Raw genomic sequence first — 26,152 nt, forward strand, 5'->3', positions numbered from 1 at the left:
TTCTTCCTGTAAAACTGTTATTTGTGCACTAAGGTGTAAATGTTCAGATCTTTAACTGAAGTAAAAGAAGCAAAACCATGATTTAAAGCATTTATAGATGTATTTAAAGGCATCTTCTAAAGAGTTTTAACCTCGTTAATGAGTCTGCGTGGTGTTTTCTAGAAGACTCAAGAGTGCAGAGCTCCACTGAAGACATTTTTAGGTAGAAACTAATTATTTTCATGGAAGAAAAGGTTCTAAATGTGTAACTTTAATGAGTTGGAGATGAGTTTTTAGGAGTTTAATCAACAACAAGACAGCAACTTGGTACCATCAGCAAAATATCCACAAAGTTATTTCTTTTGATTTTGAACAAAGTAAATCTTAATCTGCACCAAGAGTGGTGTCTCGTTTATTGTCTTTTTGTGATAAATTTATTTTACCTGCAGGTTAGAATAAAATTAGTAAAATGTGAGCAGAAATTACATTTCACACTGTAACAACAATAACAAAAATGTGAAAATGTTTACTTTCCAGCAGCTGGAGCACCAAAACAATACTATAAAACAATCAAAAATAAGAATCTTAAAAGTCTTAAAAAATCTTAAGATTAAAAAGATCTTTAAAAAAAGTTTTAGTTATATGTTTTTATATCTATATCTATATATATCTATATCTATATCTATATCTATATCTATCTATCTATCTATCTATCTATCTATCTATCTATCTATCTATCTATCTATCTATCTATCTATCTATCTATCTATCTATCTATCTATCTATCTATCTATATATATATATATATATATATATACATACAGATATATGTGTATACATATATATGTATATAACTTTTTAAGGAATCATTGGAATTTTCTTCCTGAAGGTTTTGCAAATTTCCAGAAATTTGGGGAATTCTTTTGCTGAATTTTGGATTTTTTTTTTTCAGACAAGGAAACAATATTTTTTGGTGCCCGTAAATGAGGACAACAGGAGGGTTAAATTTAATATTTCCCTGCTCAGATTAACCATAAATCCGCTCACATACCGGATGTTGTCCAGCAGGTGGCGCCTCCTGCCTTCCGGACTTTGTGCGCAGCCGCAGTTGTTAGCGGCTCCAGAGCGGAGCAGGAAGTGGAGTGTGAGGTAGAAACATGGAGCCAGGGTTCGTTGAGGAGAAAAACAGGGCTCTGGCATGGACGTAGACGTGTGTTGAAGATACTTTCTGTTATATTTCGGTGTATAATAAATATCTGGTTCGGAAACCATGAAGATAAATGAAAACACGCTGCTGGAGGGACACAGAGTTGTGTTGGTTCCGTACAACAAACACCATGTGGACAGGTAACACTAGCAGCTGTTCAGTGATGAGGGTCACTCTCCAGCCTCTCTGACAGTTATTAACACGCTCACTTTGGCTTTTCTGGCCTTATTGTGCATTTTTTGCTGCCAGTATGTCTCTTAAATGTCTTATTATTTTACCTGCACTGTGTTTCCTTCTCATTTGACTCCTAAACGTGATGTTAGATTCATTTTCTTAGTGGAGGTTGGAGTTTGTTCTTGCAATTCCAAGTTTTTATTCATCTAAAACAGAATTTAGAATAGTTTTTACCTCTGACGATATATATAATCCTGGTTCTTTGACCTTAACCACAGTAGTTTTTCATGTAAACCTGATATTAGCTCTTCAATCTTCTCATTTCTGCACATAGAATAAAGATTTATGTGCAGCAGAATTTTAGATTTTTCCTGGACCACACAGAAATAGGGCTGGGTATTATTTAAAATGTGCATTTTGTAAGCTTTATAAGAAAAATAAGTGACAAAAACAGCATTGGTTGTGTAGCTTTTGATTGTATCGTATGTTATTTCCTCACCCAAATGTCACAGAGCACTAAGACTTCAAGGTTATTCCATCTAAAATGCGCAGGAGACTTTCTTATCATTAAAATAGATATTTGAAATGGTATCTGATACATCTTTCCAAGATCTTTTTCATATTTTAAATTGCCACTATAAGCACATAATTTTAGCACTTTGAAACTTGAGGCTATGTTTAGATGACGATATATATTTGAGGAACTATTAAAGATAGAATCCTTAGATTTAAATAGTTATTTCCCATCATGCCTTTAAAATCAGAATCTACAATGTTAGGCAAGTAGATTAAATAATCTCTGATTATAAGTGAGTGGAAATAAGGTTGAAAAATCTGAGTCCCATCTTTGAGCACATTAACAAAAAAAATGATGATGCAGAAGTCAACTGGTGGTATTTTGTGAACCATGTGTGGTTGCATGTCACCCATAATCAGAGACTATTATATCTAATTGTGCAATACTGCAGTAGAAATGAGAAATAACTGTCAACATTTCAGGATGTAATCTTAAGTAGTTCCTGAGATGTTCTTGTTCAAACAGCCTCAAATTTCAGCGTGAAAGTGGTTTTAAAAATGTGATTATTTGAGGTGGAATTGCCCTCTACATGTTGGCAAAAGACAAAGAATTATATTAAATTCAATTAAATCAGAAATAAACTCCACTATTACAAAAATTAACTCTTTAACCCAAGGGTGTCAAACATGCGGCCCATGGGCCAAAACTGGTCCTCCAGAGGGTCCAATCCGGCCCTCAAAGTGTAAAAATTACACAGAAGACATTAACTGCAAGTTGTCGATTTGTAGAACTATAAATTTACGATAATTTCTAGACCATGACAGGTTGGTTTTTTTTTTGTTTGACTTTTGTTGTTTGTCTCGTGTTTTTATCATTTTGTTTCTCATTTTTGTCGTTTTGTGTTTCCTTTTTGTCTTGCTTGTGCTTTTTGTCATATTTTTGTCATTTTGTGTTTTGCTTTATCGATGTTTTGTATTTTTATGTCGTTTGGTGATTTTTTTTGCCTCGCTTGTGTTGTCTACTTTTTTGTCGTTTTGTTTCTCGCTTTTGTCATTTTTGGTCTTGTTTGTGCCATTTGTGTATTTTTTTGTCTCATTTTTGTCGTTTGTCCAGTTTTTTGTAGCTTTGTAACTTTTGTCTCTTTTTTGTCATTTTGCGTCTGATTTTTGGAGTATTTTGCCTTGTTTTTGTTGTTTTTTTGGTCTGACTTTTGTCACTTTGATCATAAAGTAAAACACTGTATGGTTCAGTTCCAGATGTGACTACCTGTTGTGTTCCTTTGTAAACACTCTGGGATCTGGAAGTTGTAATGTGTAATTGATAAACTGAGGCTGAATGTTGCTGAACTTTATTTTTCTTAATAAAATTCAGGTTGTTCATGGTGTTTTGTAAAAAGATAATTCCTTGATTAGGAACATTTTCAGGATGGACTTTTTTTGCACTAAAACAAAGGAAACATTTGGAGTTGTGGTTATTTATTGGCTATTGTGCTCTGATTTTCCTGGTCACTTGAGATCAAATTGCGCTGAATGTGGAACCTGAACTAAAATGAGTTTGACACTCCTGCTTTAACCCTTTGCACCCTGAATGTACCTGTACTGGCTGCCCTGTTTCAGTCTGTTCCCCCTAAATTAGAGCTTTTCTCCCATAATTAGCTCCCTGTAGCACTCATGTGTTTAGGGCCAGGATAAGGTTTGTTTTGAGGAATAATTTGTGGTTCCAATGAAATGACAATGTGAGGGATAACCTCCTTAAACAGTGTTCATTTTTGACAGTTTAGTCAATATTTGTGCAAAACTTCTGTCATAAAATAGCAAATGCTCTCTTAAGATGCATTTTACATAGAATTTTTTGTACAACGTTACTTTTTTAACCCTCGTCGTCCTACGGGTCAAATTGACTCATTTTAAAGTTTGAAAATGTGGGAAAAAATATATATTTTCACAGTGAAACTGCTGATGTCCACATTTTCAACATTTTTGGGAAATCTTTGAACATTTTTCAGTGGAAAAACAGAAATGTTAAAAAATGTTTCTTTAAGAACATTCAGAAAAAGATCAACTAAAATCCAATGAATTTCACTGGATTTTGGTAGATTTTTTTCTGAATGTTCTTAAAGAAAATATTCAATGTTTTACTGATATATATGTAATCATTTTAGATATTTTTAGGATTTTTTGGAAGAGTTTTATTCATTTTTTGAAAATATTTACAAGAATTTTCTTGCTAAGTTTGGGAGATATTTTGGTAAAAAAAAGTTGTTGTTTGTTTTGTTTTTTTAAAAAAGGGAAACTTTTAAGGAATTATTGGAATTTTCTTCCTGAAGGGTTTTGCAAATTTTCAGAAATTTGGGGAATTTTTTGCTGAATTTTTGGATTTTTTTCAGACAAGGAAACAATACTTTTGGTGCCCGTAAATGAAGACAACAGGAGGGTTAATATTGAATACAATCTTTTACTTTTTCCCCTTGTGGTTATTGTTGATTGAAAGTGTTTCCTTTACTTGAACCTGAACCACAGAGACGAGGACTTGCTTATACTGATGTACTTGCAGAACCAGAACTTGGTTAATCACACAAAAAGGGAAAACAACCGCAGTGGCCCACAGCTGTAACAGAAGTAAACATTTACTGAGAAACAGTTTTCAGAAGCTGTGCCTGTAGCTGCTGTGGTTAGTTTTAGAAGTTATGTGGCACATTCAGTGAAGAGGCCTCCTGTAAACAAAAATAACATAAAGGTTGGTCGAATTTCAGGTTCAGTGTTTAATGACTCATTGTTACAAGGTTTGTTATTTACTCTCTAATGTATCGTTTTGATTAGGCAGAAGTTAAAATATCAGATTTTGCTGTCAGTATTGCAGATGTCATTCACACCTGGTGATGAGGAAAAGGAGGACTTGTTGAATTTCAAAATTTTTCCCAAGAAACAATTTATGTTGGAGAAACTGGCAAAATTGGAGCACAGACTCACATATTGGGACTGTCTAAAACTGAAGCTATTCTGGGAAGGGTTATAAGATCCATTTTAAGTGTTGATTTGCCACTTTAGCCATTGTTCTATAGAACTGGTTCTATTCCAGAGGAAGTAATGGATAAAAAGGCATATCTACTACATATCCTACTACTGGTGGCTCCGCCCACTACTTCCCACCCTCCACCAATGGAAAGAGAGATTAAAGAAAGTGGGAAAAATAACAGCAAAACTCCATTTGAAGTTAAGTTCCTTTATGAATTTGTGTGCTCCTGTTATTGTTTACTTTGATTTGATTTGATTTCACATACTGTATTTAACAGGCTTTGTTTGTTTCATAACTCCTTGCTGCTCTTCAGTTTATTTTACCTTTGAACTTAATTTGAAATTCTCTTCTTCTTGTGGGTTTAGATGATGCCATGAGGTAGTCTGGTTGCCGAATCGTGTATTTGTTTTTGTTTATCATGTGTATGCTTTGGTTTGAGCTGCATATAAATATGTATAAATACATGTAGTTCAAATTTCAAAAATTACTCCAAGTCTCTTATCAGTGGAGTGCAAAGTTGTTCAGTCTGGCCCTGTGGTTGGCAGCTGTTACTGACTCATTCTGGGATGGTGTTGTTGAGGAAGTTTTTAAAAACAATCTAAAGCTTGGGGGTTAAGTTAGGAAACATCTGATCACAGGCTCAAAATCTGAATTAAATCCTTTTGCTCCCTAAGTGGTTGATTGGAAGCTGTGAATCAGAAGCTAACTTTGGGAGTCTGCAGCAGTGAGTCTCACCTGTGCATCCACCTGTTTCTTCCAGGTATCACGAGTGGATGAAGTCACCTGAGCTGCAGCTGCTGACGGCCTCAGAGCCGTTGAGCCTGGAGGAGGAATACAACATGCAGAGGAGCTGGAGGGAAGATGACGACAGTAAGGACTCCTCAGTCTGTGCTCGGAATAAATAACGCCTAGAAACGCTGCATCTACAGAGCAAACATTTATCAACCCTCCGAACCCAAAGCAGCTTCTGGGCTAGTATTTTCTGGTCACATTTTCACTCAGTGTAGGTGAATTTTCACTGCAATATAAAGTCCTGCATCTCTGTGGAAACAGCACAGCCACGAGTAGAAATAGAGACAATTCAGATATGTGTTCTGAGCAGTTTGAGTTAAATCCCTTAACCCTCCTGTTGTCCTCATTTACGGGCATCAAAAAATATTGTTCCTTCATCTGAAAAAAATCCAAAAATTCAGCTAAAAAATTTGCAAAATCTTCTGGAAGAAAATTCTAAAAATTCCTTAAAAGTTTCCCTTAACATTTAAAAAAAATCCCCAAATTTGGCAAGAAATAAAAATGTAAAACATAAAAAAAAATTGTAAATATTTTCAAAAAATGAATAAAAATCTTCAAAAAAAATCCTAAAAATATCTAAAGTGATTCCATATATATCAGTAAAACTTCTAATATTTTAAGAACATTCAGAAAAAAATTGATTTGATTGTTTTGATTTTTTTTCTGAATGTTCTTAAAGACATTTTTTTACGTCTCTTTTTTTCCACCGAAAAATGTTCAAAATTTTCCAAAAATAGTGAAAATGTGGAAGTTTTCACTGTGAAATTATTTTTTTCCCCCACACTTTCAAACTTTAAAACGGGTCAGTTTGACCCGCAGGACCACAGGAGGGTTAAATGAAAAGAAGAAAACACTGAAGGTGGGTTTCTTTGACCGCTATGGACAAAAGTTCCACTAGGTGGCTCCACAACACAGACATTTTACATTTTAAATCTGCAGTTCGGCCAAAAAGTCTCAGATTTTTTTGTCACATCACTGTTGGTCACAACTAAGTCAATCATGGCTTCATGGTTGCACCCAGGTGCACAGAATTTTTACTTTTTTATAGAATCAGGCTAAAGCAAATGGTTTATTTTTGGCAAATTTCTAAATGAGACGTGTAAAATAAATTCATACCAGTCAAAAGTATGGACACATCTTCTCATTCAATGCTTTTTATTTATTTGTATTATTTTCTACATTGTAGATTAAACCTGAAGATTTTTGTTTACAACATAATTCCATATGTATTCTTTAATAGTTTGGATGTTTTCAGTATTAATCTACAATGTACAAAATAATTAAATAAAAACCATTGAATGAGAAGGTGTGTCTGAACTTTTGACTGATAGTGTAGATGCTGAGGAAATATCATGATTTATGCCGGAAAGTTGAAAATTCAAAGATTTTTTTCACCTTTTCCTGCACTGATTATTGCTGTAATTTGACCAAATATTCCTGTAATAGTCACGTGTCTTTCAAACTCACTGGTGACGTTTGGCTTTCAGAGCGAAAAAACAAATACTTCCTCAGCTTTCCACATTTCGTGACTGAAAAAAAATCACATTTTTCAGTCTGTTCTTCAGATTTGCTACTAGCTAGAGATCACACAACCCTAATTAATCTTTTAATTCTGACTTTCCAGAGTGCACGTTCATCATCTTGGACAAGCAGCGGTGGATGGACTCCAGTCTAGAGGAGGAGCAGTGCATGGTGGGAGACGTCAACATCTTCCTGACCGACCCCACAGATCCATCGTTAGCTGAGCTGGAGATCATGATAGCAGGTGACACACGACAGGTTCATCTCAACAATGAGTCAACCTGGGCTTCATTTGTTACATGTTCTTATTTCTCTGAATCTGGTCTGTTTCAACTCTATTTTGTCATTCAGTTGCTCAGATTTTGAGGCTGTGTCTTGTTTGTAACAGAGCCCAGCTACAGAGGAAAAGGCATCGGGAAGGAGGTGACACGTATGATGATGAACTACGGTGAGCGGCTAACACACTCTGCCACAAGATTTCCTAACACTAGTTAAAGCTAAACTGTGCATGATCGTGAGAAAAGCAGCAGTAAACTGAATCCTGAAAGCATCAAGAGACTTTCAGCAAATACAACAAAAATGCTTCGGGAATACGTTGCATAGTTTAGCTTTAATGCTGCAAACTAATCAAAGAGGTGTTATTTACAGAATTTAAATAGAATCCTAACACTGCTGTGCAAAGAGGAAAAAATTACTGATTTGCTGCTCATTACCTGCTGCCAAATCGCTGCTCAGGTTTCTATTTTTTATTTATTTTTTTATTCTTTTGCTTGTAAACAACCAACTGAATCAGTCAAAGCCTTGCAGGGGGATTCAAAATTCTGAAAATGATCTGCCTGACCTGGAGCCAGAGCAACAAATGTGGGTGTTGATGAAACAACACTTCTTAAATCCTCTCATTACTTTGACTGTCAGGACAAATTAACCGCTAATGCATCGACTAATAAAGACATCAACAGGACAGATGAATAACTTGCTGCTTGATTCTGTGGATTAATTTGAAGAACGCCCCAATCACATTCTGCATTTAATGCCTTTAGCCTCGTTTGAACAGGAAGTTAAGAGGCCTTTTGGGGTATTAAATGCTCGGTTACATATAGAGCTGCTGCTGCAAGAATGTTTCATTTCAGACAGTAGAGCTTCAATGATTAATCGATTAATTGTCAGCTAATAACTATTTATGTTTAACTTTAAAAACAAGGATTTGCATAGTACTTTGACAAATAAAAGGAGGATATTCAGAAGTCCTTGTTAGCAGTCAAGTTTCAGGGATTTACCCAGCTATGGGGCACCATGACAGAGACTTCTGTGGTGGTTAATGGCTTCAGATCAGAGTTCATTTAATCAAGACGAACCTGAAGCTCGTAGAAAATTGTTCTAATGACTGAGAGACTAATAAAACCAAGCTGCTTTTGCTGTGAAAGTCAAGTGTCTGGTTGAAAATAGCTCTATCAGCACATGGAACAGTCTCCACTGTGCTTCATTTGTGTTGCAGATTAATTGTTTATTATCAACACTGCCAACTGTTGGTTATGAAAATTATTACACCGCCAAGGAACGTGGAGGAGTTATGTAACGATCGACGTACATGAATCCGTTTGTCTGTCTGTGAGCAACATTACTCAAAAACGGAATAACGGATTTGGAAGAAACTTTCAGGGAAGGTTAGAAATGACACAAGAACCCACTGATTAGATTTTGGCAGTGATGCGGCTTATAGTCTGGATCCACAGATTTGTTATTGCGAGATAGCAGCATGGCATCACTGTAACTATGACAACAAGTGAAAGCTACGTCAACGATCACATGATTGTGATCCTACTACAAATCCACTGCTGCGGGCTTATCCATCGGAAATGATACAAGTAACAACTTATTAAATTGTGGGGGTGTTTCTGAGTCCCATAAATTCCCACCGCCTGCTACATATTTAGGTCACGCGATTCGGTATCCGTACATAACGTACACATGCATGACACACACCTGTGATCAGCACAAAGTCATTTTGTTTGTGAGTACATCTATATTAAATGGGCACATTCTACGTTGCCGTGATTTCTGATCATCAATAACTAATAAACAAATGCTGCATTTCTGACATAAGGGGGAATGAACAGCCTTGGAGGAGGACTGCGCTTTCTGAATGCTTTTCTTGTTGGAAAGCTGCATCCCCAGTGATAGTGATCAGTGTGTTGTCCTTCAACAGGACTAACCAAACTTGGAATCGGAAAGTTTCAAGCAAAGATCGGGCTGGACAACCAGGTCAGCATCGCCATGTTCAAGAAGCTGCTCTTCCAGGAGGTAAGAAGATCACGTTGTCTCTTTGTGTCTGGTGTCAAACACGAGTCTCAGAGAATCACAGCTACTGTTGCATCGCCTGCAGGTGTCGGTGTGTAAGGTGTTCAAAGAGGTGACTCTGGAGCTGACGGTGGATAAATCCATTCGGATGAAGCTGCTGGACGACATGGCTCACGTGAAGGAGAAGGACTACAGACAGACCTGCAGCGGCAGACGGGAATTACGTTCACAGTGAGGTGCTTCCTTAAGAAGTCAGTAAATTCAATACGGCTTTAATTTAACTTGTAGGCTTTACAGGTGATAATAGGTGATTTAAAAAAAAAATCTGAATCAGGCTAACTGTTTCCCTCTGTTTCCAGTCTTTATGCTAAGCTAAGCTAAGACACTGCTGGCTGTAGGTCCATTTTTATCAACACAAAAGCGACATCAATCTTCTGATCTAACTTTTTGAGACCAAACTAAGCTCCAGTATGTCAGACTGTTCCTTTAAAGGTTCCACATTATACTAAATTTTAACAAATTAATAGTCCACAAATGTTTGTCTAACCAACCACCCAACAATCCAAAGACAATTATACACTTGGTTTAGATTGAATATATCCATTTGCCTCGTGGATTTGTCCACTTTGATTCTCTTGAAGACATTGTAGCGGTGAAACGTTAATGAAAGTCTGTTTGCACAATAAAAGCCTGTAAATTACCAGTTTGCTTCAGGCCCCTTTTGTCCTCTGGTAGTTTCTTCATCCAGTCCTTGGTGACTGGTTTTAAATAGTCTTTAAAGTTTCCACCATTTCTGAATGCGCCACAGCGTTACAGTTTCTACAGAGCTCTGTGATGTGGGTTTACGATCAAAGCTAATGGTAACGCTAGTCACATTAGCTGCACAACATGCTAACAGTAAAGATTTTTGGTGGCATTGCCATCAATATTGAAGGAAATCCACTGGATCTTCACTTCCTCAGATGCTGAGAATGCACTAAGACTCTTGCGTTCACTCTTAGAGCAAACACAAGAGTTATTTATTGCTTTTTAGAGTTAGCAGAAGCAGCTCTAGCAGGGGAATACAACTGCACATGGCCTCTCTTACTGCTTCCTGCTTGTTGTAGTTGTTTACCTGCAAAAAAGTAGTCAGTGAAGGGGCAGAGCTTCGCAGATTTTTAGCTAAACAACTCTTGTTTATTTACTTTCTATACAGAGACTTTATGACTGTCTTTTACCTCTCGGTTTTTTAATTATGTTTAATTTTTTTTTTTTGGCATTTGGTTAGAATTATTACTGGTTTGCAAAGATGTGAGACCATTTAGTTTTTGGACAGCGAGAACACACAAATTAACACAATCGCAATACAATTTCAGGAAATGGGACCTTTTCAATTTGAAATGTACAGCTAAATTTGCTTTTTGTCCTTCCAAAGTTTATGTGGGGACAATATACAAAAAGCCTTGTGTGCTTTAATGCTCAGAGCAGACAGAAATGAAAGACCCTGTGGTTTCTGATGTCTTGTGGTTTCTAATGGAGGATCTTATTCGGGTTGTGCACAACCTTGACTAACTATGAATCATTTGAAAACACAAAACCTCTTGATTCTATCTCTGTGAACCAGATTCTGATACCATCACTGTAACAGCAAATGCATATTTTGAAGCATCCTTACATTTAAACCATAACAGTGAAATTAAAAAAATCCAGACGAGACAGATTTGTGTCTCACTTAGACTAATTCTGACGTTTTGGTGCTAAACCCCATCCAGCTGCCTTTTAGAAAAGACCAGAATCACAACTTTTATCGACAGCATTCGAGACCAGACATCATTTAACTTTGGATGTGTCTGATTTTAACGTATAAGCAAGATTTCAGACTATACTCTAAAACGACACTGAGTCATTTCCTAAAGCATCTTCTGGTGCACAGACTAATCACAGTGAAGAACATCTCTTGTGCATTAAAACTGACATATTTGTCTCATGTTCCTCCTAATTGCTGCATTAGTCTGCTGCATTTTTCATAATTTTCTGGTTGAAAACCGGACGTCTGGTTATGATGAAACACCAGCTGTAGGAGCTTTTTTTGTTCTAAAGCCTTTCACACTGCAAGCTCTCAGACCGCAAACCAAATATTCCAGTCAATAGCAGAAACTGATAATTATTTGAGACATTCAGGATGTAAAATGTTTGAACATTGTCCTGTTACTGTTGACCCGACATACACCTTTTTGACCAAAAAGAACCAGGTGCTAGTTTGGTGCTAGTTCAGTGCTGGTGTTTAGTTGGTCCAAATCTCGTGCCTCCTAAGAACCGGTTTTCTTTTCAGTTGTTGAGGAGCAAAGTTAGAGCCGTGTCATTGCGTCACCGTAAAACATCAGTACGTCACTGCATGTGTAGCCGTTCAACAACGTTCGCACACCGTAACCATGCAAGTGCTGTTCCTGACTTTGCCTACATTGCGATCCAGGAACAAGTAGCTACGTGTCTTCATCGTAGTCCCAGGCGTTTGCACCGTTGATCGTTGGTCACCGTAACCCCGCCCCCAGCCCCTGACATACTTGGTTCTTAATTCTGGCCCAGCAAAGCGTTGGGGCCTGAAAAGCACCAGTTTTTGGAGCTTGGAGCCGGTGTTGAGTTGGTGGAAACACAAAGTACTGGTGCTAAGTCGAGCACCGGTTCCGAACTAGCACTGGAACCAGCTTGGTCAAAAAGAAGACAGTCAGAGGGTTGGATATCTATTATTAATCTCAGAGAAACGGCAAGAAATCTTCCATCCAAGGTTAATTTGTTGTTGATGGTATTAAACATCATTTAAAGATAGAGTGGTAATAGATAGTCACTAAGCAGTCTCAAGGGACCTGAACATTTCTTTATGTCAGGTTAGTTTATAAATAATGGAGCAGTTTACATATCATTTTACATCATTTTTTGGCAGTGTGGCTCCATAAATGCCAGTGTCGGTTAAATGCTCAACCACTGAAGTGACTAAACATTGTCTGGATGCAAGCAGACGATGTTCGATAATGAACCCTCATCACTTTGGTGATCTCCTGACATTTCCCTCAGCACCACGGTGAGATTGGCACATGGTTTTGGTGGAAATGTCTCAACAGCTTCTAGATTAAATGAAATTTGTGTTCCCTTCAGGCAGAATAAACAAGATGGACAAACATGATATCATTAGAAACTACAGCCTTTGCATGCTAACATAAGCTAAAAGGGGGTGTGGTCTCTTACAGAGCTGAAACTGGCTTAAGATTAGTTAACCCTCGTGTCGTCCTGTGGGTCAAAATTGACCTATTTTAAAGTTTTAAAATGGGAGGAAAAAATATTTTCACAGTGAAACTTCTGATGTCTACATTTTCAACATTTTTGGGAAATTTTTTGGGTGGAAAAAAAAATGTTAAAAATGTTTCTTAAGAACATTCACATAAAAATCAACCAAATCCAGCAAAATTTGCTGGATTTTGGTTGATTTTTATGTGAATGTTCTTAAAGAAAATATTAGAAGATTTACTGATATATATGTAATCACTTGAGATATTTTCAGGATTTTTTTGGAAGATTTTTACTCATTTTTTGAAAATATTTACAAGAATTTTCTTGTCAAATTCAAGAGATTTTTTTTTAAAAATAAAACTTTTAAGGGAGACTATTAAGGAATTATTAGAATTTTCTTTTTGAAGGTTTAGCAAATTTTCAGAAAATTTTGGGGATTTTTTGCTGAATTTTTGGATTTTTTTTCAGACAAGGAAACAGTATTTTTTGGTGCCTGTAAATGAGGACAACAGGAGGGTTAAAACACATTTAAGGGAATCTTGACTTACAATACTGACTATAATCCACCATTTTTTTAACTTTTACTGTTTATATGGTGCTAATTCACAATGTAAATCATCTCAGGGTGCTTCACATAGTAAGATCAAGACCTTGTAGTATAGAGAGAAACTCAGTGAAAAGCATTCCCTTTGAGTAAACTCACTTTAAAGAACAACAAATGTCCAGCAGAACCAGGCTCAGGGAGGGCAGACATCTGCGTCCACTGGTTTGAGTAAGGATAAAGAAATCCGATTTATTTTTTTGCGTTGCAGCTACCCAGACTTCACTGATCCACTGTAGAGGCTTGAATTTTCCTCTGAAATTGCTTGACCTTGTCTTGAACTTTCCTCTGCAGCAGACATAAACACACATTAAAGTGTCATCAGCCTAATGGTGACTGCAGCAGCTCACTCACAGACATATTAGTTGGTTTATGGTTTCATGTGTCAGTCCTCAAATACACAGTAATGTTTGTAGTATTGACGATAATAAGAAAATGGCTGTCATCCATCACACAAATTGATTTATTTGCAATTTCTGCTGTGGAGCTCCGCTTTTGCAGCAATAATTCTTTTAAATGAAAATAAATGTCTCCACATCAGTCAGTCTTTAAAAGCAGAGCGAATGCACTTTACCACATTCGCAAATATCACCAATTTCAAAATATCATTAAGGATTAAAGTTAATTTTTGATCTTATAAACAGGCGAGAATCACCACAAGGTTCATCCTGGAGCTTTTGATCAACTCACCTGAGCTTCATCACCTCAGCTTCAAGTCATTCAAGTGTTCAGAAACTGTTGAAATTCAAACATCTACTATTCTGTGACAACGAGGCAACGTTGACCTGTGATGGTGTTTAAGTGATGAGATCAAACGCTTCAGAAAGACTACAGAATATGTATTGTGGTGACTTCAGTTTTCCTTCGTTAACAGTAAGATGTTAGATTATTTTAAACATAATGTTAGCTTTTAGCCTAAATGACTTAATACTCATAATATTCCCATTTAAGTCCAATGTAGTTTTTGTTGAGTGGTAATTTGCAACATGTTCGTAGGCTAACAATAGTGAACATTTTACTACATATCTGCCTGTTAGCATGCTAACATTAGTGTTTTGTTTAACAGCTAAATACCCATAATAGTAACATCAACTCAAATTGTAATTTGTTTAGTGCTAACTAGCAACTGTGAGCATACTACCAGGGTAAACACTGAAGTATACATCAGCATATTAGCATAGTGACACATTTTTAAGTTAAACGTCTCAAAATCTGTGATATTTGTTTAGCTAATCAGCAATTGTTAGCATGCTGACATCATTGCATGCATAATCATTGCACTAAATGACAGCAAGTTAGCATGCTATCATTAGCATTTAGCCTAATTGAGTAAATACTTATGACAGTCCCATCTGCATCCATAGTAATGTTTAGTGTAATTAGTGAATTTTAGCATGATAATATCATGAACATTGTACTACACATCAGTATGTCAACATGTTAACATTAGCATTTTGTTTAAATTACTAAATACCCATACTACTGGCATCAACATTTGTTGGAATTTGTTCAGGACTAATTAGCAACTGTTAGCGTGCTAACTGGGTAAACATTATAGCAAACATCAGCATGTTAGCATGCTAACATAAACATTTAGTTTAAATGACTAAATGCTTTTAATATTTCCATTGGGCTGAACTGTGCATTCGTTTAGGACTTGCTAGCAAATGTTAGCATGCTAGGATGGTAGACATCAGCATGTGAGCATGCTTACATAAACATTTGGCTTAAATGACTAAATACCTTTGATAGTCCCATTAGCCTCAACTGTTTGTTCAGTGGTAATTAGCAACTGTTAGCGTGCTAACAGTGCAAACATTATAGTAAACATCAGAATATTTGCATGCTAACTTAAATATTTAGTTTAAATGACTAATTGCCTTTAGTCTCCCTATTAGCCTCAACTGTGCATTTTTTGGGGGCTTACTAGCAAATGATAGCATACTACCATGGTAAACATCATCGTAAACATCAGCATATTAGCATGCTTACGTAAACATTTCACTTAAATGACAATACCTTTGATAGTCTCATTACCCTCAACTGTTTGTTTAGGGGTAATTAGCAGATGTTAGCATGCTAACATGGTGAACATGTTCAGACACTGAACTTATTCTTTAGTCAGTTGCATTCGCATTTGAACTACAAATTAAATGTATAATCCTGTATTTTATTGTTGTGCATTTAGGACAACACCAGTCCTAAGTGATGGAGAGAACGTTCCTTGCAGCGAGACTTATTCTGCTGTTAGAAAAAGACAGCAGTCAGGTATCTGTTGCAGTGCATAGCCATTTAATGATGCTGACAATGTTTGAGCACGGACGAAGCTGTACAAGACCCAGTGCAGTAAAGGCAGATTTTCAACAAAACAGGTTGCAGAATAAAGGCATCTCAGACATTGGACCGTCAGTTCAATATCAACATCTGGTCCTTTTGCCCCAGAATATTTAGGAATTCTGGCTCAAAGTGAAGTTAATACCACAGCCTACTTCTGTCAATGAGATCCCCTTAACAACAAAACGCATACTATATTTCAGGTAACAAATCTGGAAATGTTGCTGCTGTCTTTGTATTTTTCCTTCAACGTAGCTGCTGGTTTTGGATTTTGTCTGGAAACCAAGTAGCCTCTTGAAACATTGTGTAGAGATGAATAATCCAAAACTCTGAACCTGACAGTTGAAACAGCCGACGTATTTCCTGTTGTTGTTGTTGTTGTATCAGTTGGGCTCTAGTTTGCATCCCAGACAGCGAGTATTAGACTGTAAAAGACTGAGGGGCTTCACATTCACACGGCCTTCACTGCACATGCTCAGATCGCCACATCTAACACCGGCAGACGCACAACTCTGACTGGCAGCCGACATGCGACTCGATGCTCCAGTGCAGCACAAATAGGGTCACCTGACGTTCCACCGACCCTCAGATACCCCCTGACCTCCATGCAACGCACCAGAAAACAGCAGAGTGCAAAACATGGCCGACAGGGAGGCATTTAAGATGATTTTTTTAAAAACAGGCTGTAGTACAAAGAGCGACAACAATTCCATAGGAATTTAAGATGATTTTTTTTCTTTTTACACATCTGTCCAGCCCCCCTTCGTCCATCTGCAGACTTTTCAACTCCCAGGATTCAACAGGTGGGAGTGGAAAACCTGCAGCTCAGATTTAGTTCTTGGACGTTTGTGTGGATTCCAGAAACTCTTTTGCCGCAGACGACAGATTTTGCAGCAGCTGTCGGACCACCACCTCCTGCCGTTTGGCCCAGGTTAGGCCGTCGTCCACGGCGACGTTTACCGGCACACAGACGGCTTCTCTCTGCAGGTCGGTCATCCGGCAGACGGCGGCGACTCCGACCAATCCCAGCAGCAGCAGGAGGAGGAGCTTGAACATCAGGCCAATGAGAGAGCGGCGAGGTTTGGGCGCTGATTCCACAACAACCTTTTTATCTCCTGAAATGAAACAAGTACGAGACACTAGGAATAGGCTGATTATCATTTTACCGACTACTGGTATCGGTAAATAACTGACAGATTAAATGCTGTACGTCACGTCTGATGCAGCTTCTCTCTCTGTGGTCTCACAAATGTCTCTCAAGCAGCAAAAACTGAGCAAGAAATACATGCTGCTGCCAATAAAACCAGGAAATTAGCTTCTCTCCCAGTGGCTAAGGCTATGCTAACAGCTAGCGGCTAAATTAGAAGGCAGCCACAGATTAATCTGAAACAGAGACCGGAAAATAATAATTACTAAAGCTTTAAGATCTGGACCTTAGTGGACAATAAAAGTGACAGAACAGTGAAAGATTAAGAAAATAGAGACGAAAATGTGGGGAGCAACATGCAAACCATTTTCACATCCTATGGGACTGCCCTCTTATTAGACAGTACTGGAACGATGTTCATGGAGAACTGCAAGACATTTTTAAATGTGTAATTCCTTTTGGAATAAAAACAGTTTATTTTGGATGTTTACCACAGGAATGGAGAAAAAAGGATAAATATCTATTGAATGTTTTGTTGGTTGCAAGTAAGAAATCTAGAACTAAGAAATGTCTATTACAGGATATTCATGTCAGCATGGTGGGATATAACACTGGATATTTATAAAATGGAAGAGATGACAGCGTTTATAAATCAAAAACAAGATTTGTTTGTAGCATATGAGGGAAAATGGGTTGCGTAATTAAAAATTAAAAAGCCCAATTTAATTTTGAGTCTAAAAATTGAAAGACAATGTAATGGTCACTCTGTAATGTTCTTAAAGATGTTCATGTTTCTGTTTATTATATTTTTTATTTATGATGGAAAATTGCTGTCTGAAAAAAAAGAACAATGATAATATTGTGCACATGTGAACCATCACTAAAAATTGTTAAAGAATTTTGAAAAAATAATTTAAAAAATAAATATCAGACATAACTGCAGGAGACAAACTGATCAATCTCAGTTGATAAACAGAATTTAATCTCCTCTTTTTATTTCACATGTTCAGTTATAGTCCCTTATTACTGAAGAACTCTAGTTATGAATGACAGGTTCTCTGCTGTCACATGCTGTTAAAACATGACATTTAATGTGTATCAGCCCCAGATATCAGTCATCAGCCCTAGAAAACCCCCAATTAGAACGACTCCTTAAATAACTGTATTTTTGTGCTACTAAACTCTAAATAATGTCTCCTTCAGATGAACTAGCCTTTAATCTGTGCACCATTCAGTCTTTGAACCCACCTGCCGCCTGTCCGTTCTTCTTCTTCTTCTCCTCGTTCTTCTTCTTCTGTTGCTCCTGTGCAGCCAAAGCCGCCATGTGAGCGTTGTACTCTTTCCTCCTCTTCTCCTTCTCCTCGGCCTTCTCCCGTTTACGAGCCTCCTTCTCTCTGGCCTCCCGCTCCCTCTGCTTCGCCTCCTTCTTCCTCTCCAGCTCTGATGGATGCAGGAGGGAAATGTGATCAGAGGACATTAACTGATCGTATTTCTGGAATCGTTTTGCTTCCATAAATGATCTCTTTGATGATGACGCTCTGAGACATTATTCTGTTGTGTTGGATGCTTTTGGAATCTAGATTGAGCTTCTATGAACACCTTTGGAGAGAACTGATGAATCAGAATTACATTTTGTGCTGACTTTCTGCATTCAGTGTTGTGGCAGAGCATTAATCAAAGGAAACAAACTAGACAAGGTTACAATATACAGAAATGATGTTTATGAGTCTATTTTTTGACTGCAGAAATCCACTGTTGTCCCTTTTTCCCTGCAAATATCACTTTCTGTATAGCACTGAGCCTCTCAAAGATGTTTTCATTGAGAAACAACAAGAAGAAAAATTCTAATGCTTCTTTAACCCTCTTATTATCTTTGGGGTCAATCTGACACCATTCATTGTTTTTTATTGTTCTTTTAAGTTATTTTCTGGGCATTTTGTTGGCTTCTTTAGGCAGATTAGTGGAGAGGCAGACAGGAAAGTGTGGAGCAGAATGTTGAAGCAAACAGCTGTGAGCTGGAATGAAACTGGGGCTATAGCTGCAGTTTATGGGTCGCCACTCAACAGTGTGTTCAATCAATAATCAATCATTGTTTAACATCTCTGAACAAATGACTGACAGCTGTTTTCCTCAATATTTAATGACATTTCCTAGATGACTGGGTAAATATGACATTAATGTGATGATACGTTTTCAGTGTCCTGTACACATGTTGTAGCATCAGTGTTCTTTGGGCTCAGTTTCACTGCAGGCTTTTAGCTGAAACATCAACATTTTTTTAGTTTTGGTTATTTTAGATGATACTGGGGTCACTATAACCTGCAATTTTATAATCTTCAAAAAAGTTCAGGGCCCTAAACTTTTTGAAATTGTGTTTGTTTTTCCCTGAACATAATACATGCTACTGTTCTTGATTTTTCATTTTATGTTATAGAGAACAAAAATATGTACATTGAAATAATATAAAGCCATTAACCCTTGTGGTGTCCTGCAGGTCAAAACTGACCCGTTTTAAAGTTTGAAAATGTGGAAAAATATACATTTTGACAGTGAAACTTCTGATGTCCACATTTTCAACATTTATGGGAAATCTTTGAACATTTTTTGGTGGGAAAAAAGAAATGCTAAAAATGTTTTTTAAGAACATTCACATAAAAATCAACCAAAATCCAGCAAAATTCACTGGATTTTGGTTGATTTTTATGTGAATGTTCTTAAAGAAAATATTAGAAGTTTTACTGATAAATATGTAATCACTTTAGATATTTTTAGCATTTTTTTGGAAGATTTTTACTCATTTTTTGAAAATATTTACAAGAATTTTCTTGCCAAATTTGGGGGATTTAAAAAAAAACAAAAAAAACTTTTAAGGGAATCTCTTATAAGGAATTATTGGAATTTTCTTCCTGAAGGTTTTGCAAATTTTCAGAAATTTGGGGAATTTTTTTGCTGAATTTTTTTTCAGACAAGGAAACAATATTTTCTGGTGCCCATAAATGAGGACAACAGGAGGGTTAAGACACCAAAATATATCTCTCTCCAATTTCAGGTCAGTCAGTGACATTTTATTGTGATCTGTAAATTTCTGGTATTCTGGACGTATGAGGGCAGTTGTTTTATTTAAAGGGCTACTTAAGTAGTCAAAAGACAAAGTATCAGACACACAAACAATTTTACTGATGATAATTTTCTGGAGGTTTAAATTGCTGGAGTCAAACTGACTCCAAGGATAAAAGATGATAGTAAATTTGAAGGTAACAGGAGGGTTAATACCATGTAGTTTTTTGGGATTAGTTCAACACTTCTGCTATCTTTGTTCCCCAGGGGAATACTGTGTGAGAATAATTCTCTTCTCATACTCTAGTTGGATCAACAGTCTCACCAGACATGATCTTTTTTATGCTCAAAGCTGCGGTAATAGTTTTTAAAGTGGTCCTAATGTAGCCGCTCAGCCCCCCCAGAATTTACTTTAAACTTCATTTCTTACCTTTTTCCTTCAGGAGACGTTTCTCTCGTGCTCGGTCGACCTCGTCCTGAAGAGCTCTCATGTGCTGCAGGACCTGAAACACATGAGCTTTAGTTTTGGAGGCTCTGACACCACAGATGAAGCAGCTGTTGTATCTCCATGTCACCTTTGAGGCGCATTGTTTGCACTGCTTCTCATCCAGACAGTCTCCTGCTGCTTTGGCCAAACCAGCCTCCAGAGGGTTATCCTTCAGGTCCAACCACTTCAGACTCTAAATACAGAACACACAGAAGAAGAAACAGGCTTAAAAGTCAAAGTCAGAGAACCTAAACCGCCTCATGCTGTACATCTACTGCATGCACTTAAATATCATTGATAATATATTAGGGAGGGTTAATACTAGAATCAAAAAACACTTTTTAGCTTCCTTGAGGATTGTTAAAAGATCGATACGTCATGAATGAACCCAATATTCCTGTATTCTGGTTTATTCTGCTGCACCAAATCTTTTGATGAGAGCTTCGTTTTCTAACTTAACCCTCCTGTTGTCCTTATTTACGGACACCAAAAAATACTCTTTCCCTGTCTGGAAAAAAAAAATCAGCAAAAAATCCTCCAAATTTCTGAAAATTTGCAAAACCTTCGGGAAGAAAGTTCCAATAATTCCTTAAAAGTTTCCCTTAAAAGTTTTATTTTTTTTAAAAAATTCCCCAAATTTGGCAAGAAAATTCTTGTAAATATTTTCAAAAATGAGTAAAAATCTTCCAAAAAAATCCTAAAAATATCTAGTGATTACATATTTATCAGTAAAATGTCTAATATTAAGAACATTCACAAAAAAATCAACCAAAATCCAGCGAAATTCGCTGGATTTTGGTTGATTTTTTTTGTGAATGTTCTTAAGAAACATTTTTAAAAATGTTCAAAAATTTCCCAAAAATGTTGAAAATGTGGACATCAGAAGTTTCGCTGTGAATTTATTATTTTTTCCCACATTTTCAAACTTTAAAACGGCTCAATTTTGACCCGCAGGACAATGCGAGGGTTAAACCTGACAATATAACAGTTTCACTCTCAGCTTTACGCTGGTAGAAGCTGTGGATAAAAGTGTAAAATGAGAAGGTACCCGGAGCTGAGAGAAGCTGACAGGCAGCACAGTCAGCTTGTTGTTGTACAGATCCAGATGTTGGAGGTTGACCAGGTTCCCCAGCTCATCTGGCAAACAGATCAGCTGGTTCTTACTCAGATCCACCTTCACCAAGTGGGTCAGATTGCAGAACTCTGGCTGCATGAAACATAAACCAAAGAAAATCAGCCAAAGAGACGCACATCAGTTTTAATAATCTCCCTTTGTTAACATTGTAAATCCTACAGGCGAGTTTAAAGCTGCTGAACTTTACAGACGTCAAAAAAAAAAAAGCTGCAAATAGGGTTAAGAGACGAGCAGAAACAGCAGAATTAGTAGAATGAGAAGACCTTAAAATATTAGCGTAGCATAAACTAAATCCTGCTTGACTGAAGCCAGAACCCCAGAGGAATAAATCACTTTTAACTGTTTAGTATTCTAGAAAGTTCAAAAATGTACAAAGAAGTTGATTCAAATGTAAGGTGTCATGTTGTTTTTCCAGTGAACAGAAAAATATTAAATCAGTCGTGGCTCCATTAATCAATTTATGAATGAATTTGCTATAAAAAAAAAGTCAACAATTCAGAGTACTTGAACAATTAATTGTGGTTAAGTTCAACTGTATAAAATAAGATGTTTTATTTCATAAAAATCATCATCCACTGAAGATTTGTGTGTTTAATACTCACACTAAGAGAAAACAACTTTTAACTGTTTAGTTTCCAGTGTAATGAAACATTCGGGGTGTCATAAACTTCACAAGTCTTACAACTCTAAGATAATAACTCAGAATCAGGGATTTTTCCAATGAATACAAAAATATATTAGTTATTAGTGCCTCTAATAATCAATTCATGGATGAATTTGCTAAAAATCCACAATTTTAACCTTCTCAAAGAATTTATCTGGGTTAAGTTTAAAAGTGAAAAACATGTTTCATTTCATAAAAATCACCTTCTGCTGATTATTTTTGTGTTTAAGCTCTGCAATCTCGTTATACATTGTATAATGACAATAAAGAATATTCTATATTCTATTCTTCTAATACTCACAGGAAGGGAGATGATGTTGTTACAAGACAAATCCACAACAGTGGCTTTGGGGAATAAAGCCTGTTGGAGGAAAAAATGAATACGATCTGTAATTATATATACTGAGCAAAAACATACATGCAGCATGTAGTATTTTATTAAATACTATCTGTTCTGTTTAACATAGTAGAATATGACTGATTTCTATATTTTCGTGTCGTGCACACAAGCGTGCCCAACCCTCAAGACCCCAATATAGTAGCACTGCAGCAATACATGCAAAACACACATTAATCTGCTGCTCAGTTCTCAAACTAAATATTTGGTTTTTTATCCCAGGCCTGGTGAAGAAATTCTGCCATGAAAAAGGCTCCCCATCTAAAACATAACCCAAGTTTTTCATGGTTGTCCAACCAACAGAAATCAAAACAAAAGCAGCACTCAGAGCCCAGTCCTCCTCCAAGGCTGCTCAGTCGTATCATTCTTGATGGCGGAAATCATAGAATGTGGCCATTTAATATAGACGTACCCACAAACAAAATGACCAGACGTGTTCTGCATGTGTACGTTATGTACGGACAACGAATCATGTGACCTAAATATGTAGCGGATGGCGGGAATTGATGGGACTCAGAAACACCCCCATAATTTAATCAGTTGTTCCTTGTATCACTTCTGATGGTTACGTCCGGATAAGTCCTCAGTGATGGATTTGTAGTAGGATCACAATCATGTGATCATCAGCAGGCAGCTGATGTAGTGTTCACTTGTTGTCATGGTTACAGTGACGCTGTGCCGCTATCTGGCAATGATACAGAAATCCATAGATCCAGACTATAAGCTGCATCACTGCCAAAATCTAATCACTTGGTCTTTGTATCATTTCTGAGCTTCCCTGCTGACCACTGGAGATGTTCCAGTTAAATACCTGTTGTGATTCTCTGATTGGACGTCTTCACCAGTCTAGTCCAAATCCGAAGCATTTGTAAGTAATGAGTAATAAGCGTTTATTGTTCCAACACACAGCATCTCCTGACGTCATGAAAATGAATGAAACCATCAGTCAGTAACACGTCACACACGTCTGTGACACAAAGTTAGTGCTGAATGTTGTGCGACTTTTCCTGAAGGACTCGGTGAAGTTGACAGACATTTTTAGGGGACTGGATCAAGTTGTCAGACATGAAATGCTAGAGAATCTCCAAATGGTGGAGTCGTGGACGTCCAAGTGCCGATAGTCTGCTGTTTATTCTCTCTTGTCATCTGTGGCATTATGTTATTTGAATAAAGTTGGATTTTAAGTTGGTTTTAGAGTCCCTGGTCAAAGTGTGCGCTGGTCACATGATCTTTGTCCTTTAACCCTCGTGTCGTCCTGCGGGTCAAATTGACCCGTTTTAAAGTTTGAAAAAGTGGATAAAACATATTTTCACAGTGAAAATTTCCACATTTTCGGGAAATTTTTGAACATTTTTTGGTGGGAAAAAAGAAATGTAAAAAAAAATGTTTTTTTAAAGAACATTCCGAATTTTTTTTCTGAATGTTCTTAAAGAAAATATTAGAAGTTTTACTAATATATATGTAATCACTTTAGGTATTATTAGGATTTCTTTGGAAGATTTTTTTACTCATTTTTGGAAAATGTTTACAAGAATTTTCTTCCTGAAGGTTTTGCAAATTTTCAGAAATTTGGGGAATTTTTTGATGAATTTTTTACATTTTTTTTTAGACAAGAAAACACTATTTTTTAATGCTTGTAAATGAAAACAACAGGAGGGTTAAAGCTGACTAGACTGTGGATTAACTTTTGGTTTTGTTTTTTTTTTTGTTTGAGGATTTGCCACCAGCTGAGCAGCTTTAAAACTTTTTGTGGACAATTTGCTAAATGTAACCCGCTTTATTTAACATTTACACTACAAATTAGATTTCTAACTTTTTTTCTTTTAAGCCAGAAAAAAAAATCATCTCCATACTGCTTTATATTGTTGTTCAGGTTATTTAATTAGAATTTTAATCAACATACACAAAGAATGAAACCCCAGCCTTCACTTTAAATCATAGTACACTCAGATAATGTCCTGAATGTTTGATTTTACAGCGTTTTTTCCACACAGACACGATGTGAAACTTACCAGCTCTCTGACTGGCACCTCAGTGAGGTTCGACAGGCTCAGGTCCACCTCGTTCCCACTGATTTTATCCCTCAGGTTCAACACTTTGCTGTTTTTACTCATCCTGGAGTCTGTAAACACGAGTCAGAGCGGCTGTGACACGAAACAACACTCAAATAGGAGAGATTTCCAACCAATTTCAACAGTTAGTTTCTTCCTGCTGCTGTACTTTGGACTAGCAGAGAGCAGGAGAGCTGCTAACAGGATCCGCTCACCTGTTCACCAAAGCTGCGGGAAAGCTGCGTTCAAGTGACGGAAAAACGAGCGGTCCAGCTTTTAAATGTGAAGCAAGTCTGAGGAAAAGCTGTGAGACGTTGCAGAGTTAGTGTTTTCTGGCAGCACCGACTGCCTCAATGAAAATCCACGTCACTGATTGAGCGACGGAGCGGAGCCGCTGCAGCGAACAGCGCCGCCTGCAGGAGCGGAGGACGCAGCGCGCTGCACAAAAACCGCAACTACAGGATGTAAGTGAAGGTTACCTCAAAATGTATTATTTTTGTAGTGTTTGTTTATTAATTTAGCTTTTATTTATTTGGTTACTTATTTATACAAAATAAATAAGGGTCAATCCAGAACTGGAGGACATTTGGGCTTCAAATTTTTTGAAAAATAAACCTCTTTTACAATTTTCTGCTACATATTCATCAATAACAGGTAATAAACTATCAAAGGCTTGACTGGCTCAGCTTACACATCAATGGTACCATTCTTATTCCATATTTGTTGTTTGCTAACCCTACTCTAAACACAGTAACAGCAACATAATAACCTTCGGGTTATTATAAAGTATCTATCTATCTGTCTATCTGTCTATCTGTCTATCTGTCTATCTATCCATCTATCCATCTATCTATCTATCTATCTATCTATCTATCTATCTATCTATCTATCTATCTATCTATCTATCTATCTATCTATCTATCTATCTATCTATCGTTTACGTCCCACCCATCAAATTTCACAAATTTCAAATAGTCCATGTACTAAATACTGAAACATGCAGTTGTTGTGAAAATTTTCTTCTCCTGAGATAAAACCTAAAAAACTAGGACAAAAGAATGTTCAAAATTTTTTTTAAAAACCCCAAATAAGTCTGGAGTTCCCCCTAAAATGACATTTTTCTCTTGTCCCACCCCCCTGATGACCAAATTGAATCTCAAATAAAACAGGTAAAATGAAATTTAAATCTTCTTTTTTTGGTATTATTTTTTTCATTGATGTCTCTGGTAATTGTGGGAACATTTTTTAATCAGCATAATATTTTAAATAATAATTATCATGCATGGGACGTGTGTCCCACAACATGCTTGTAATACTGTTACCACAACCTTTTTAGCTGGTAGAAGGAGAGTGTTACCTTCCTTGGTGTGTTTGTGTGCAGGTGGGCTCACTTGTGTTTTTGTTCCTGTTCTCTCCCCTCTTTCTTATTTTATTTCTCAGGTTAGGCCTGGTGGGAGTGGCCAGATACACCTGCAGCTACCTCACAATCAGTAGAGACGGTGAAAAGCCAAG

General features: G+C 36.8%; 2 protein-coding genes across 2 annotated transcripts; one reads left to right on the forward strand and one right to left on the reverse strand.

Moving 5' to 3' along the window:
- The first annotated feature begins 1,100 nt into the window (after positions 1–1,100).
- nat9 (N-acetyltransferase 9 (GCN5-related, putative)) lies at positions 1,101–10,206 on the forward strand. The gene is made up of 6 exons (XM_023297419.3): positions 1,101–1,326; positions 5,653–5,762; positions 7,309–7,449; positions 7,594–7,653; positions 9,412–9,506; positions 9,589–10,206. Exons 1-6 carry the CDS (start codon positions 1,250–1,252, stop codon positions 9,736–9,738), a joined length of 633 nt encoding a protein of 210 aa, XP_023153187.2. The 5' UTR covers positions 1,101–1,249; the 3' UTR covers positions 9,739–10,206.
- Positions 10,207–15,639: 5,433 nt separating this feature from the next.
- lrrc59 (leucine rich repeat containing 59) lies at positions 15,640–25,016 on the reverse strand. Its single transcript, XM_023297420.3, has 8 exons — positions 24,856–25,016; positions 24,602–24,711; positions 22,494–22,553; positions 21,442–21,600; positions 20,482–20,586; positions 20,337–20,409; positions 18,098–18,289; positions 15,640–16,817 (listed from the first exon to the last, which is right to left on the reverse strand). The coding sequence occupies exons 2-8, from the start codon at positions 24,701–24,703 to the stop codon at positions 16,534–16,536; spliced, it is 975 nt and encodes a 324-aa protein (XP_023153188.2). The 5' UTR covers positions 24,704–24,711; positions 24,856–25,016; the 3' UTR covers positions 15,640–16,533.
- Positions 25,017–26,152: the final 1,136 nt, after the last annotated feature.

This window comes from Amphiprion ocellaris, chromosome 18, assembly GCF_022539595.1.
Source record: "Amphiprion ocellaris isolate individual 3 ecotype Okinawa chromosome 18, ASM2253959v1, whole genome shotgun sequence".
Lineage (NCBI taxonomy): Eukaryota > Metazoa > Chordata > Actinopteri > Pomacentridae > Amphiprion > Amphiprion ocellaris.

Bases quoted from the DNA above. Each gene is read 5' to 3' on its own strand.
- nat9 (XM_023297419.3), top strand. From the start codon at position 1,250: ATGAAGATAAATGAAAACACGCTGCTGGAGGGACACAGAGTTGTGTTG. The intron at 1,327-5,652 runs GTAACACTAGCA...TGTTTCTTCCAG, and splicing joins AACAAACACCATGTGGACAG to GTATCACGAGTGGATGAAGT. The intron at 5,763-7,308 runs GTAAGGACTCCT...CTGACTTTCCAG, and splicing joins CTGGAGGGAAGATGACGACA to AGTGCACGTTCATCATCTTG.
- lrrc59 (XM_023297420.3), bottom strand. From the start codon at position 24,703: ATGAGTAAAAACAGCAAAGTGTTGAACCTGAGGGATAAAATCAGTGGG. The intron at 21,601-22,493 runs GTGAGTATTAGA...TGTTTCATGCAG, and splicing joins ACAACATCATCTCCCTTCCT to CCAGAGTTCTGCAATCTGAC. The intron at 20,587-21,441 runs GTACCTTCTCAT...TTCTGTATTTAG, and splicing joins TCAGCTTCTCTCAGCTCCGG to AGTCTGAAGTGGTTGGACCT.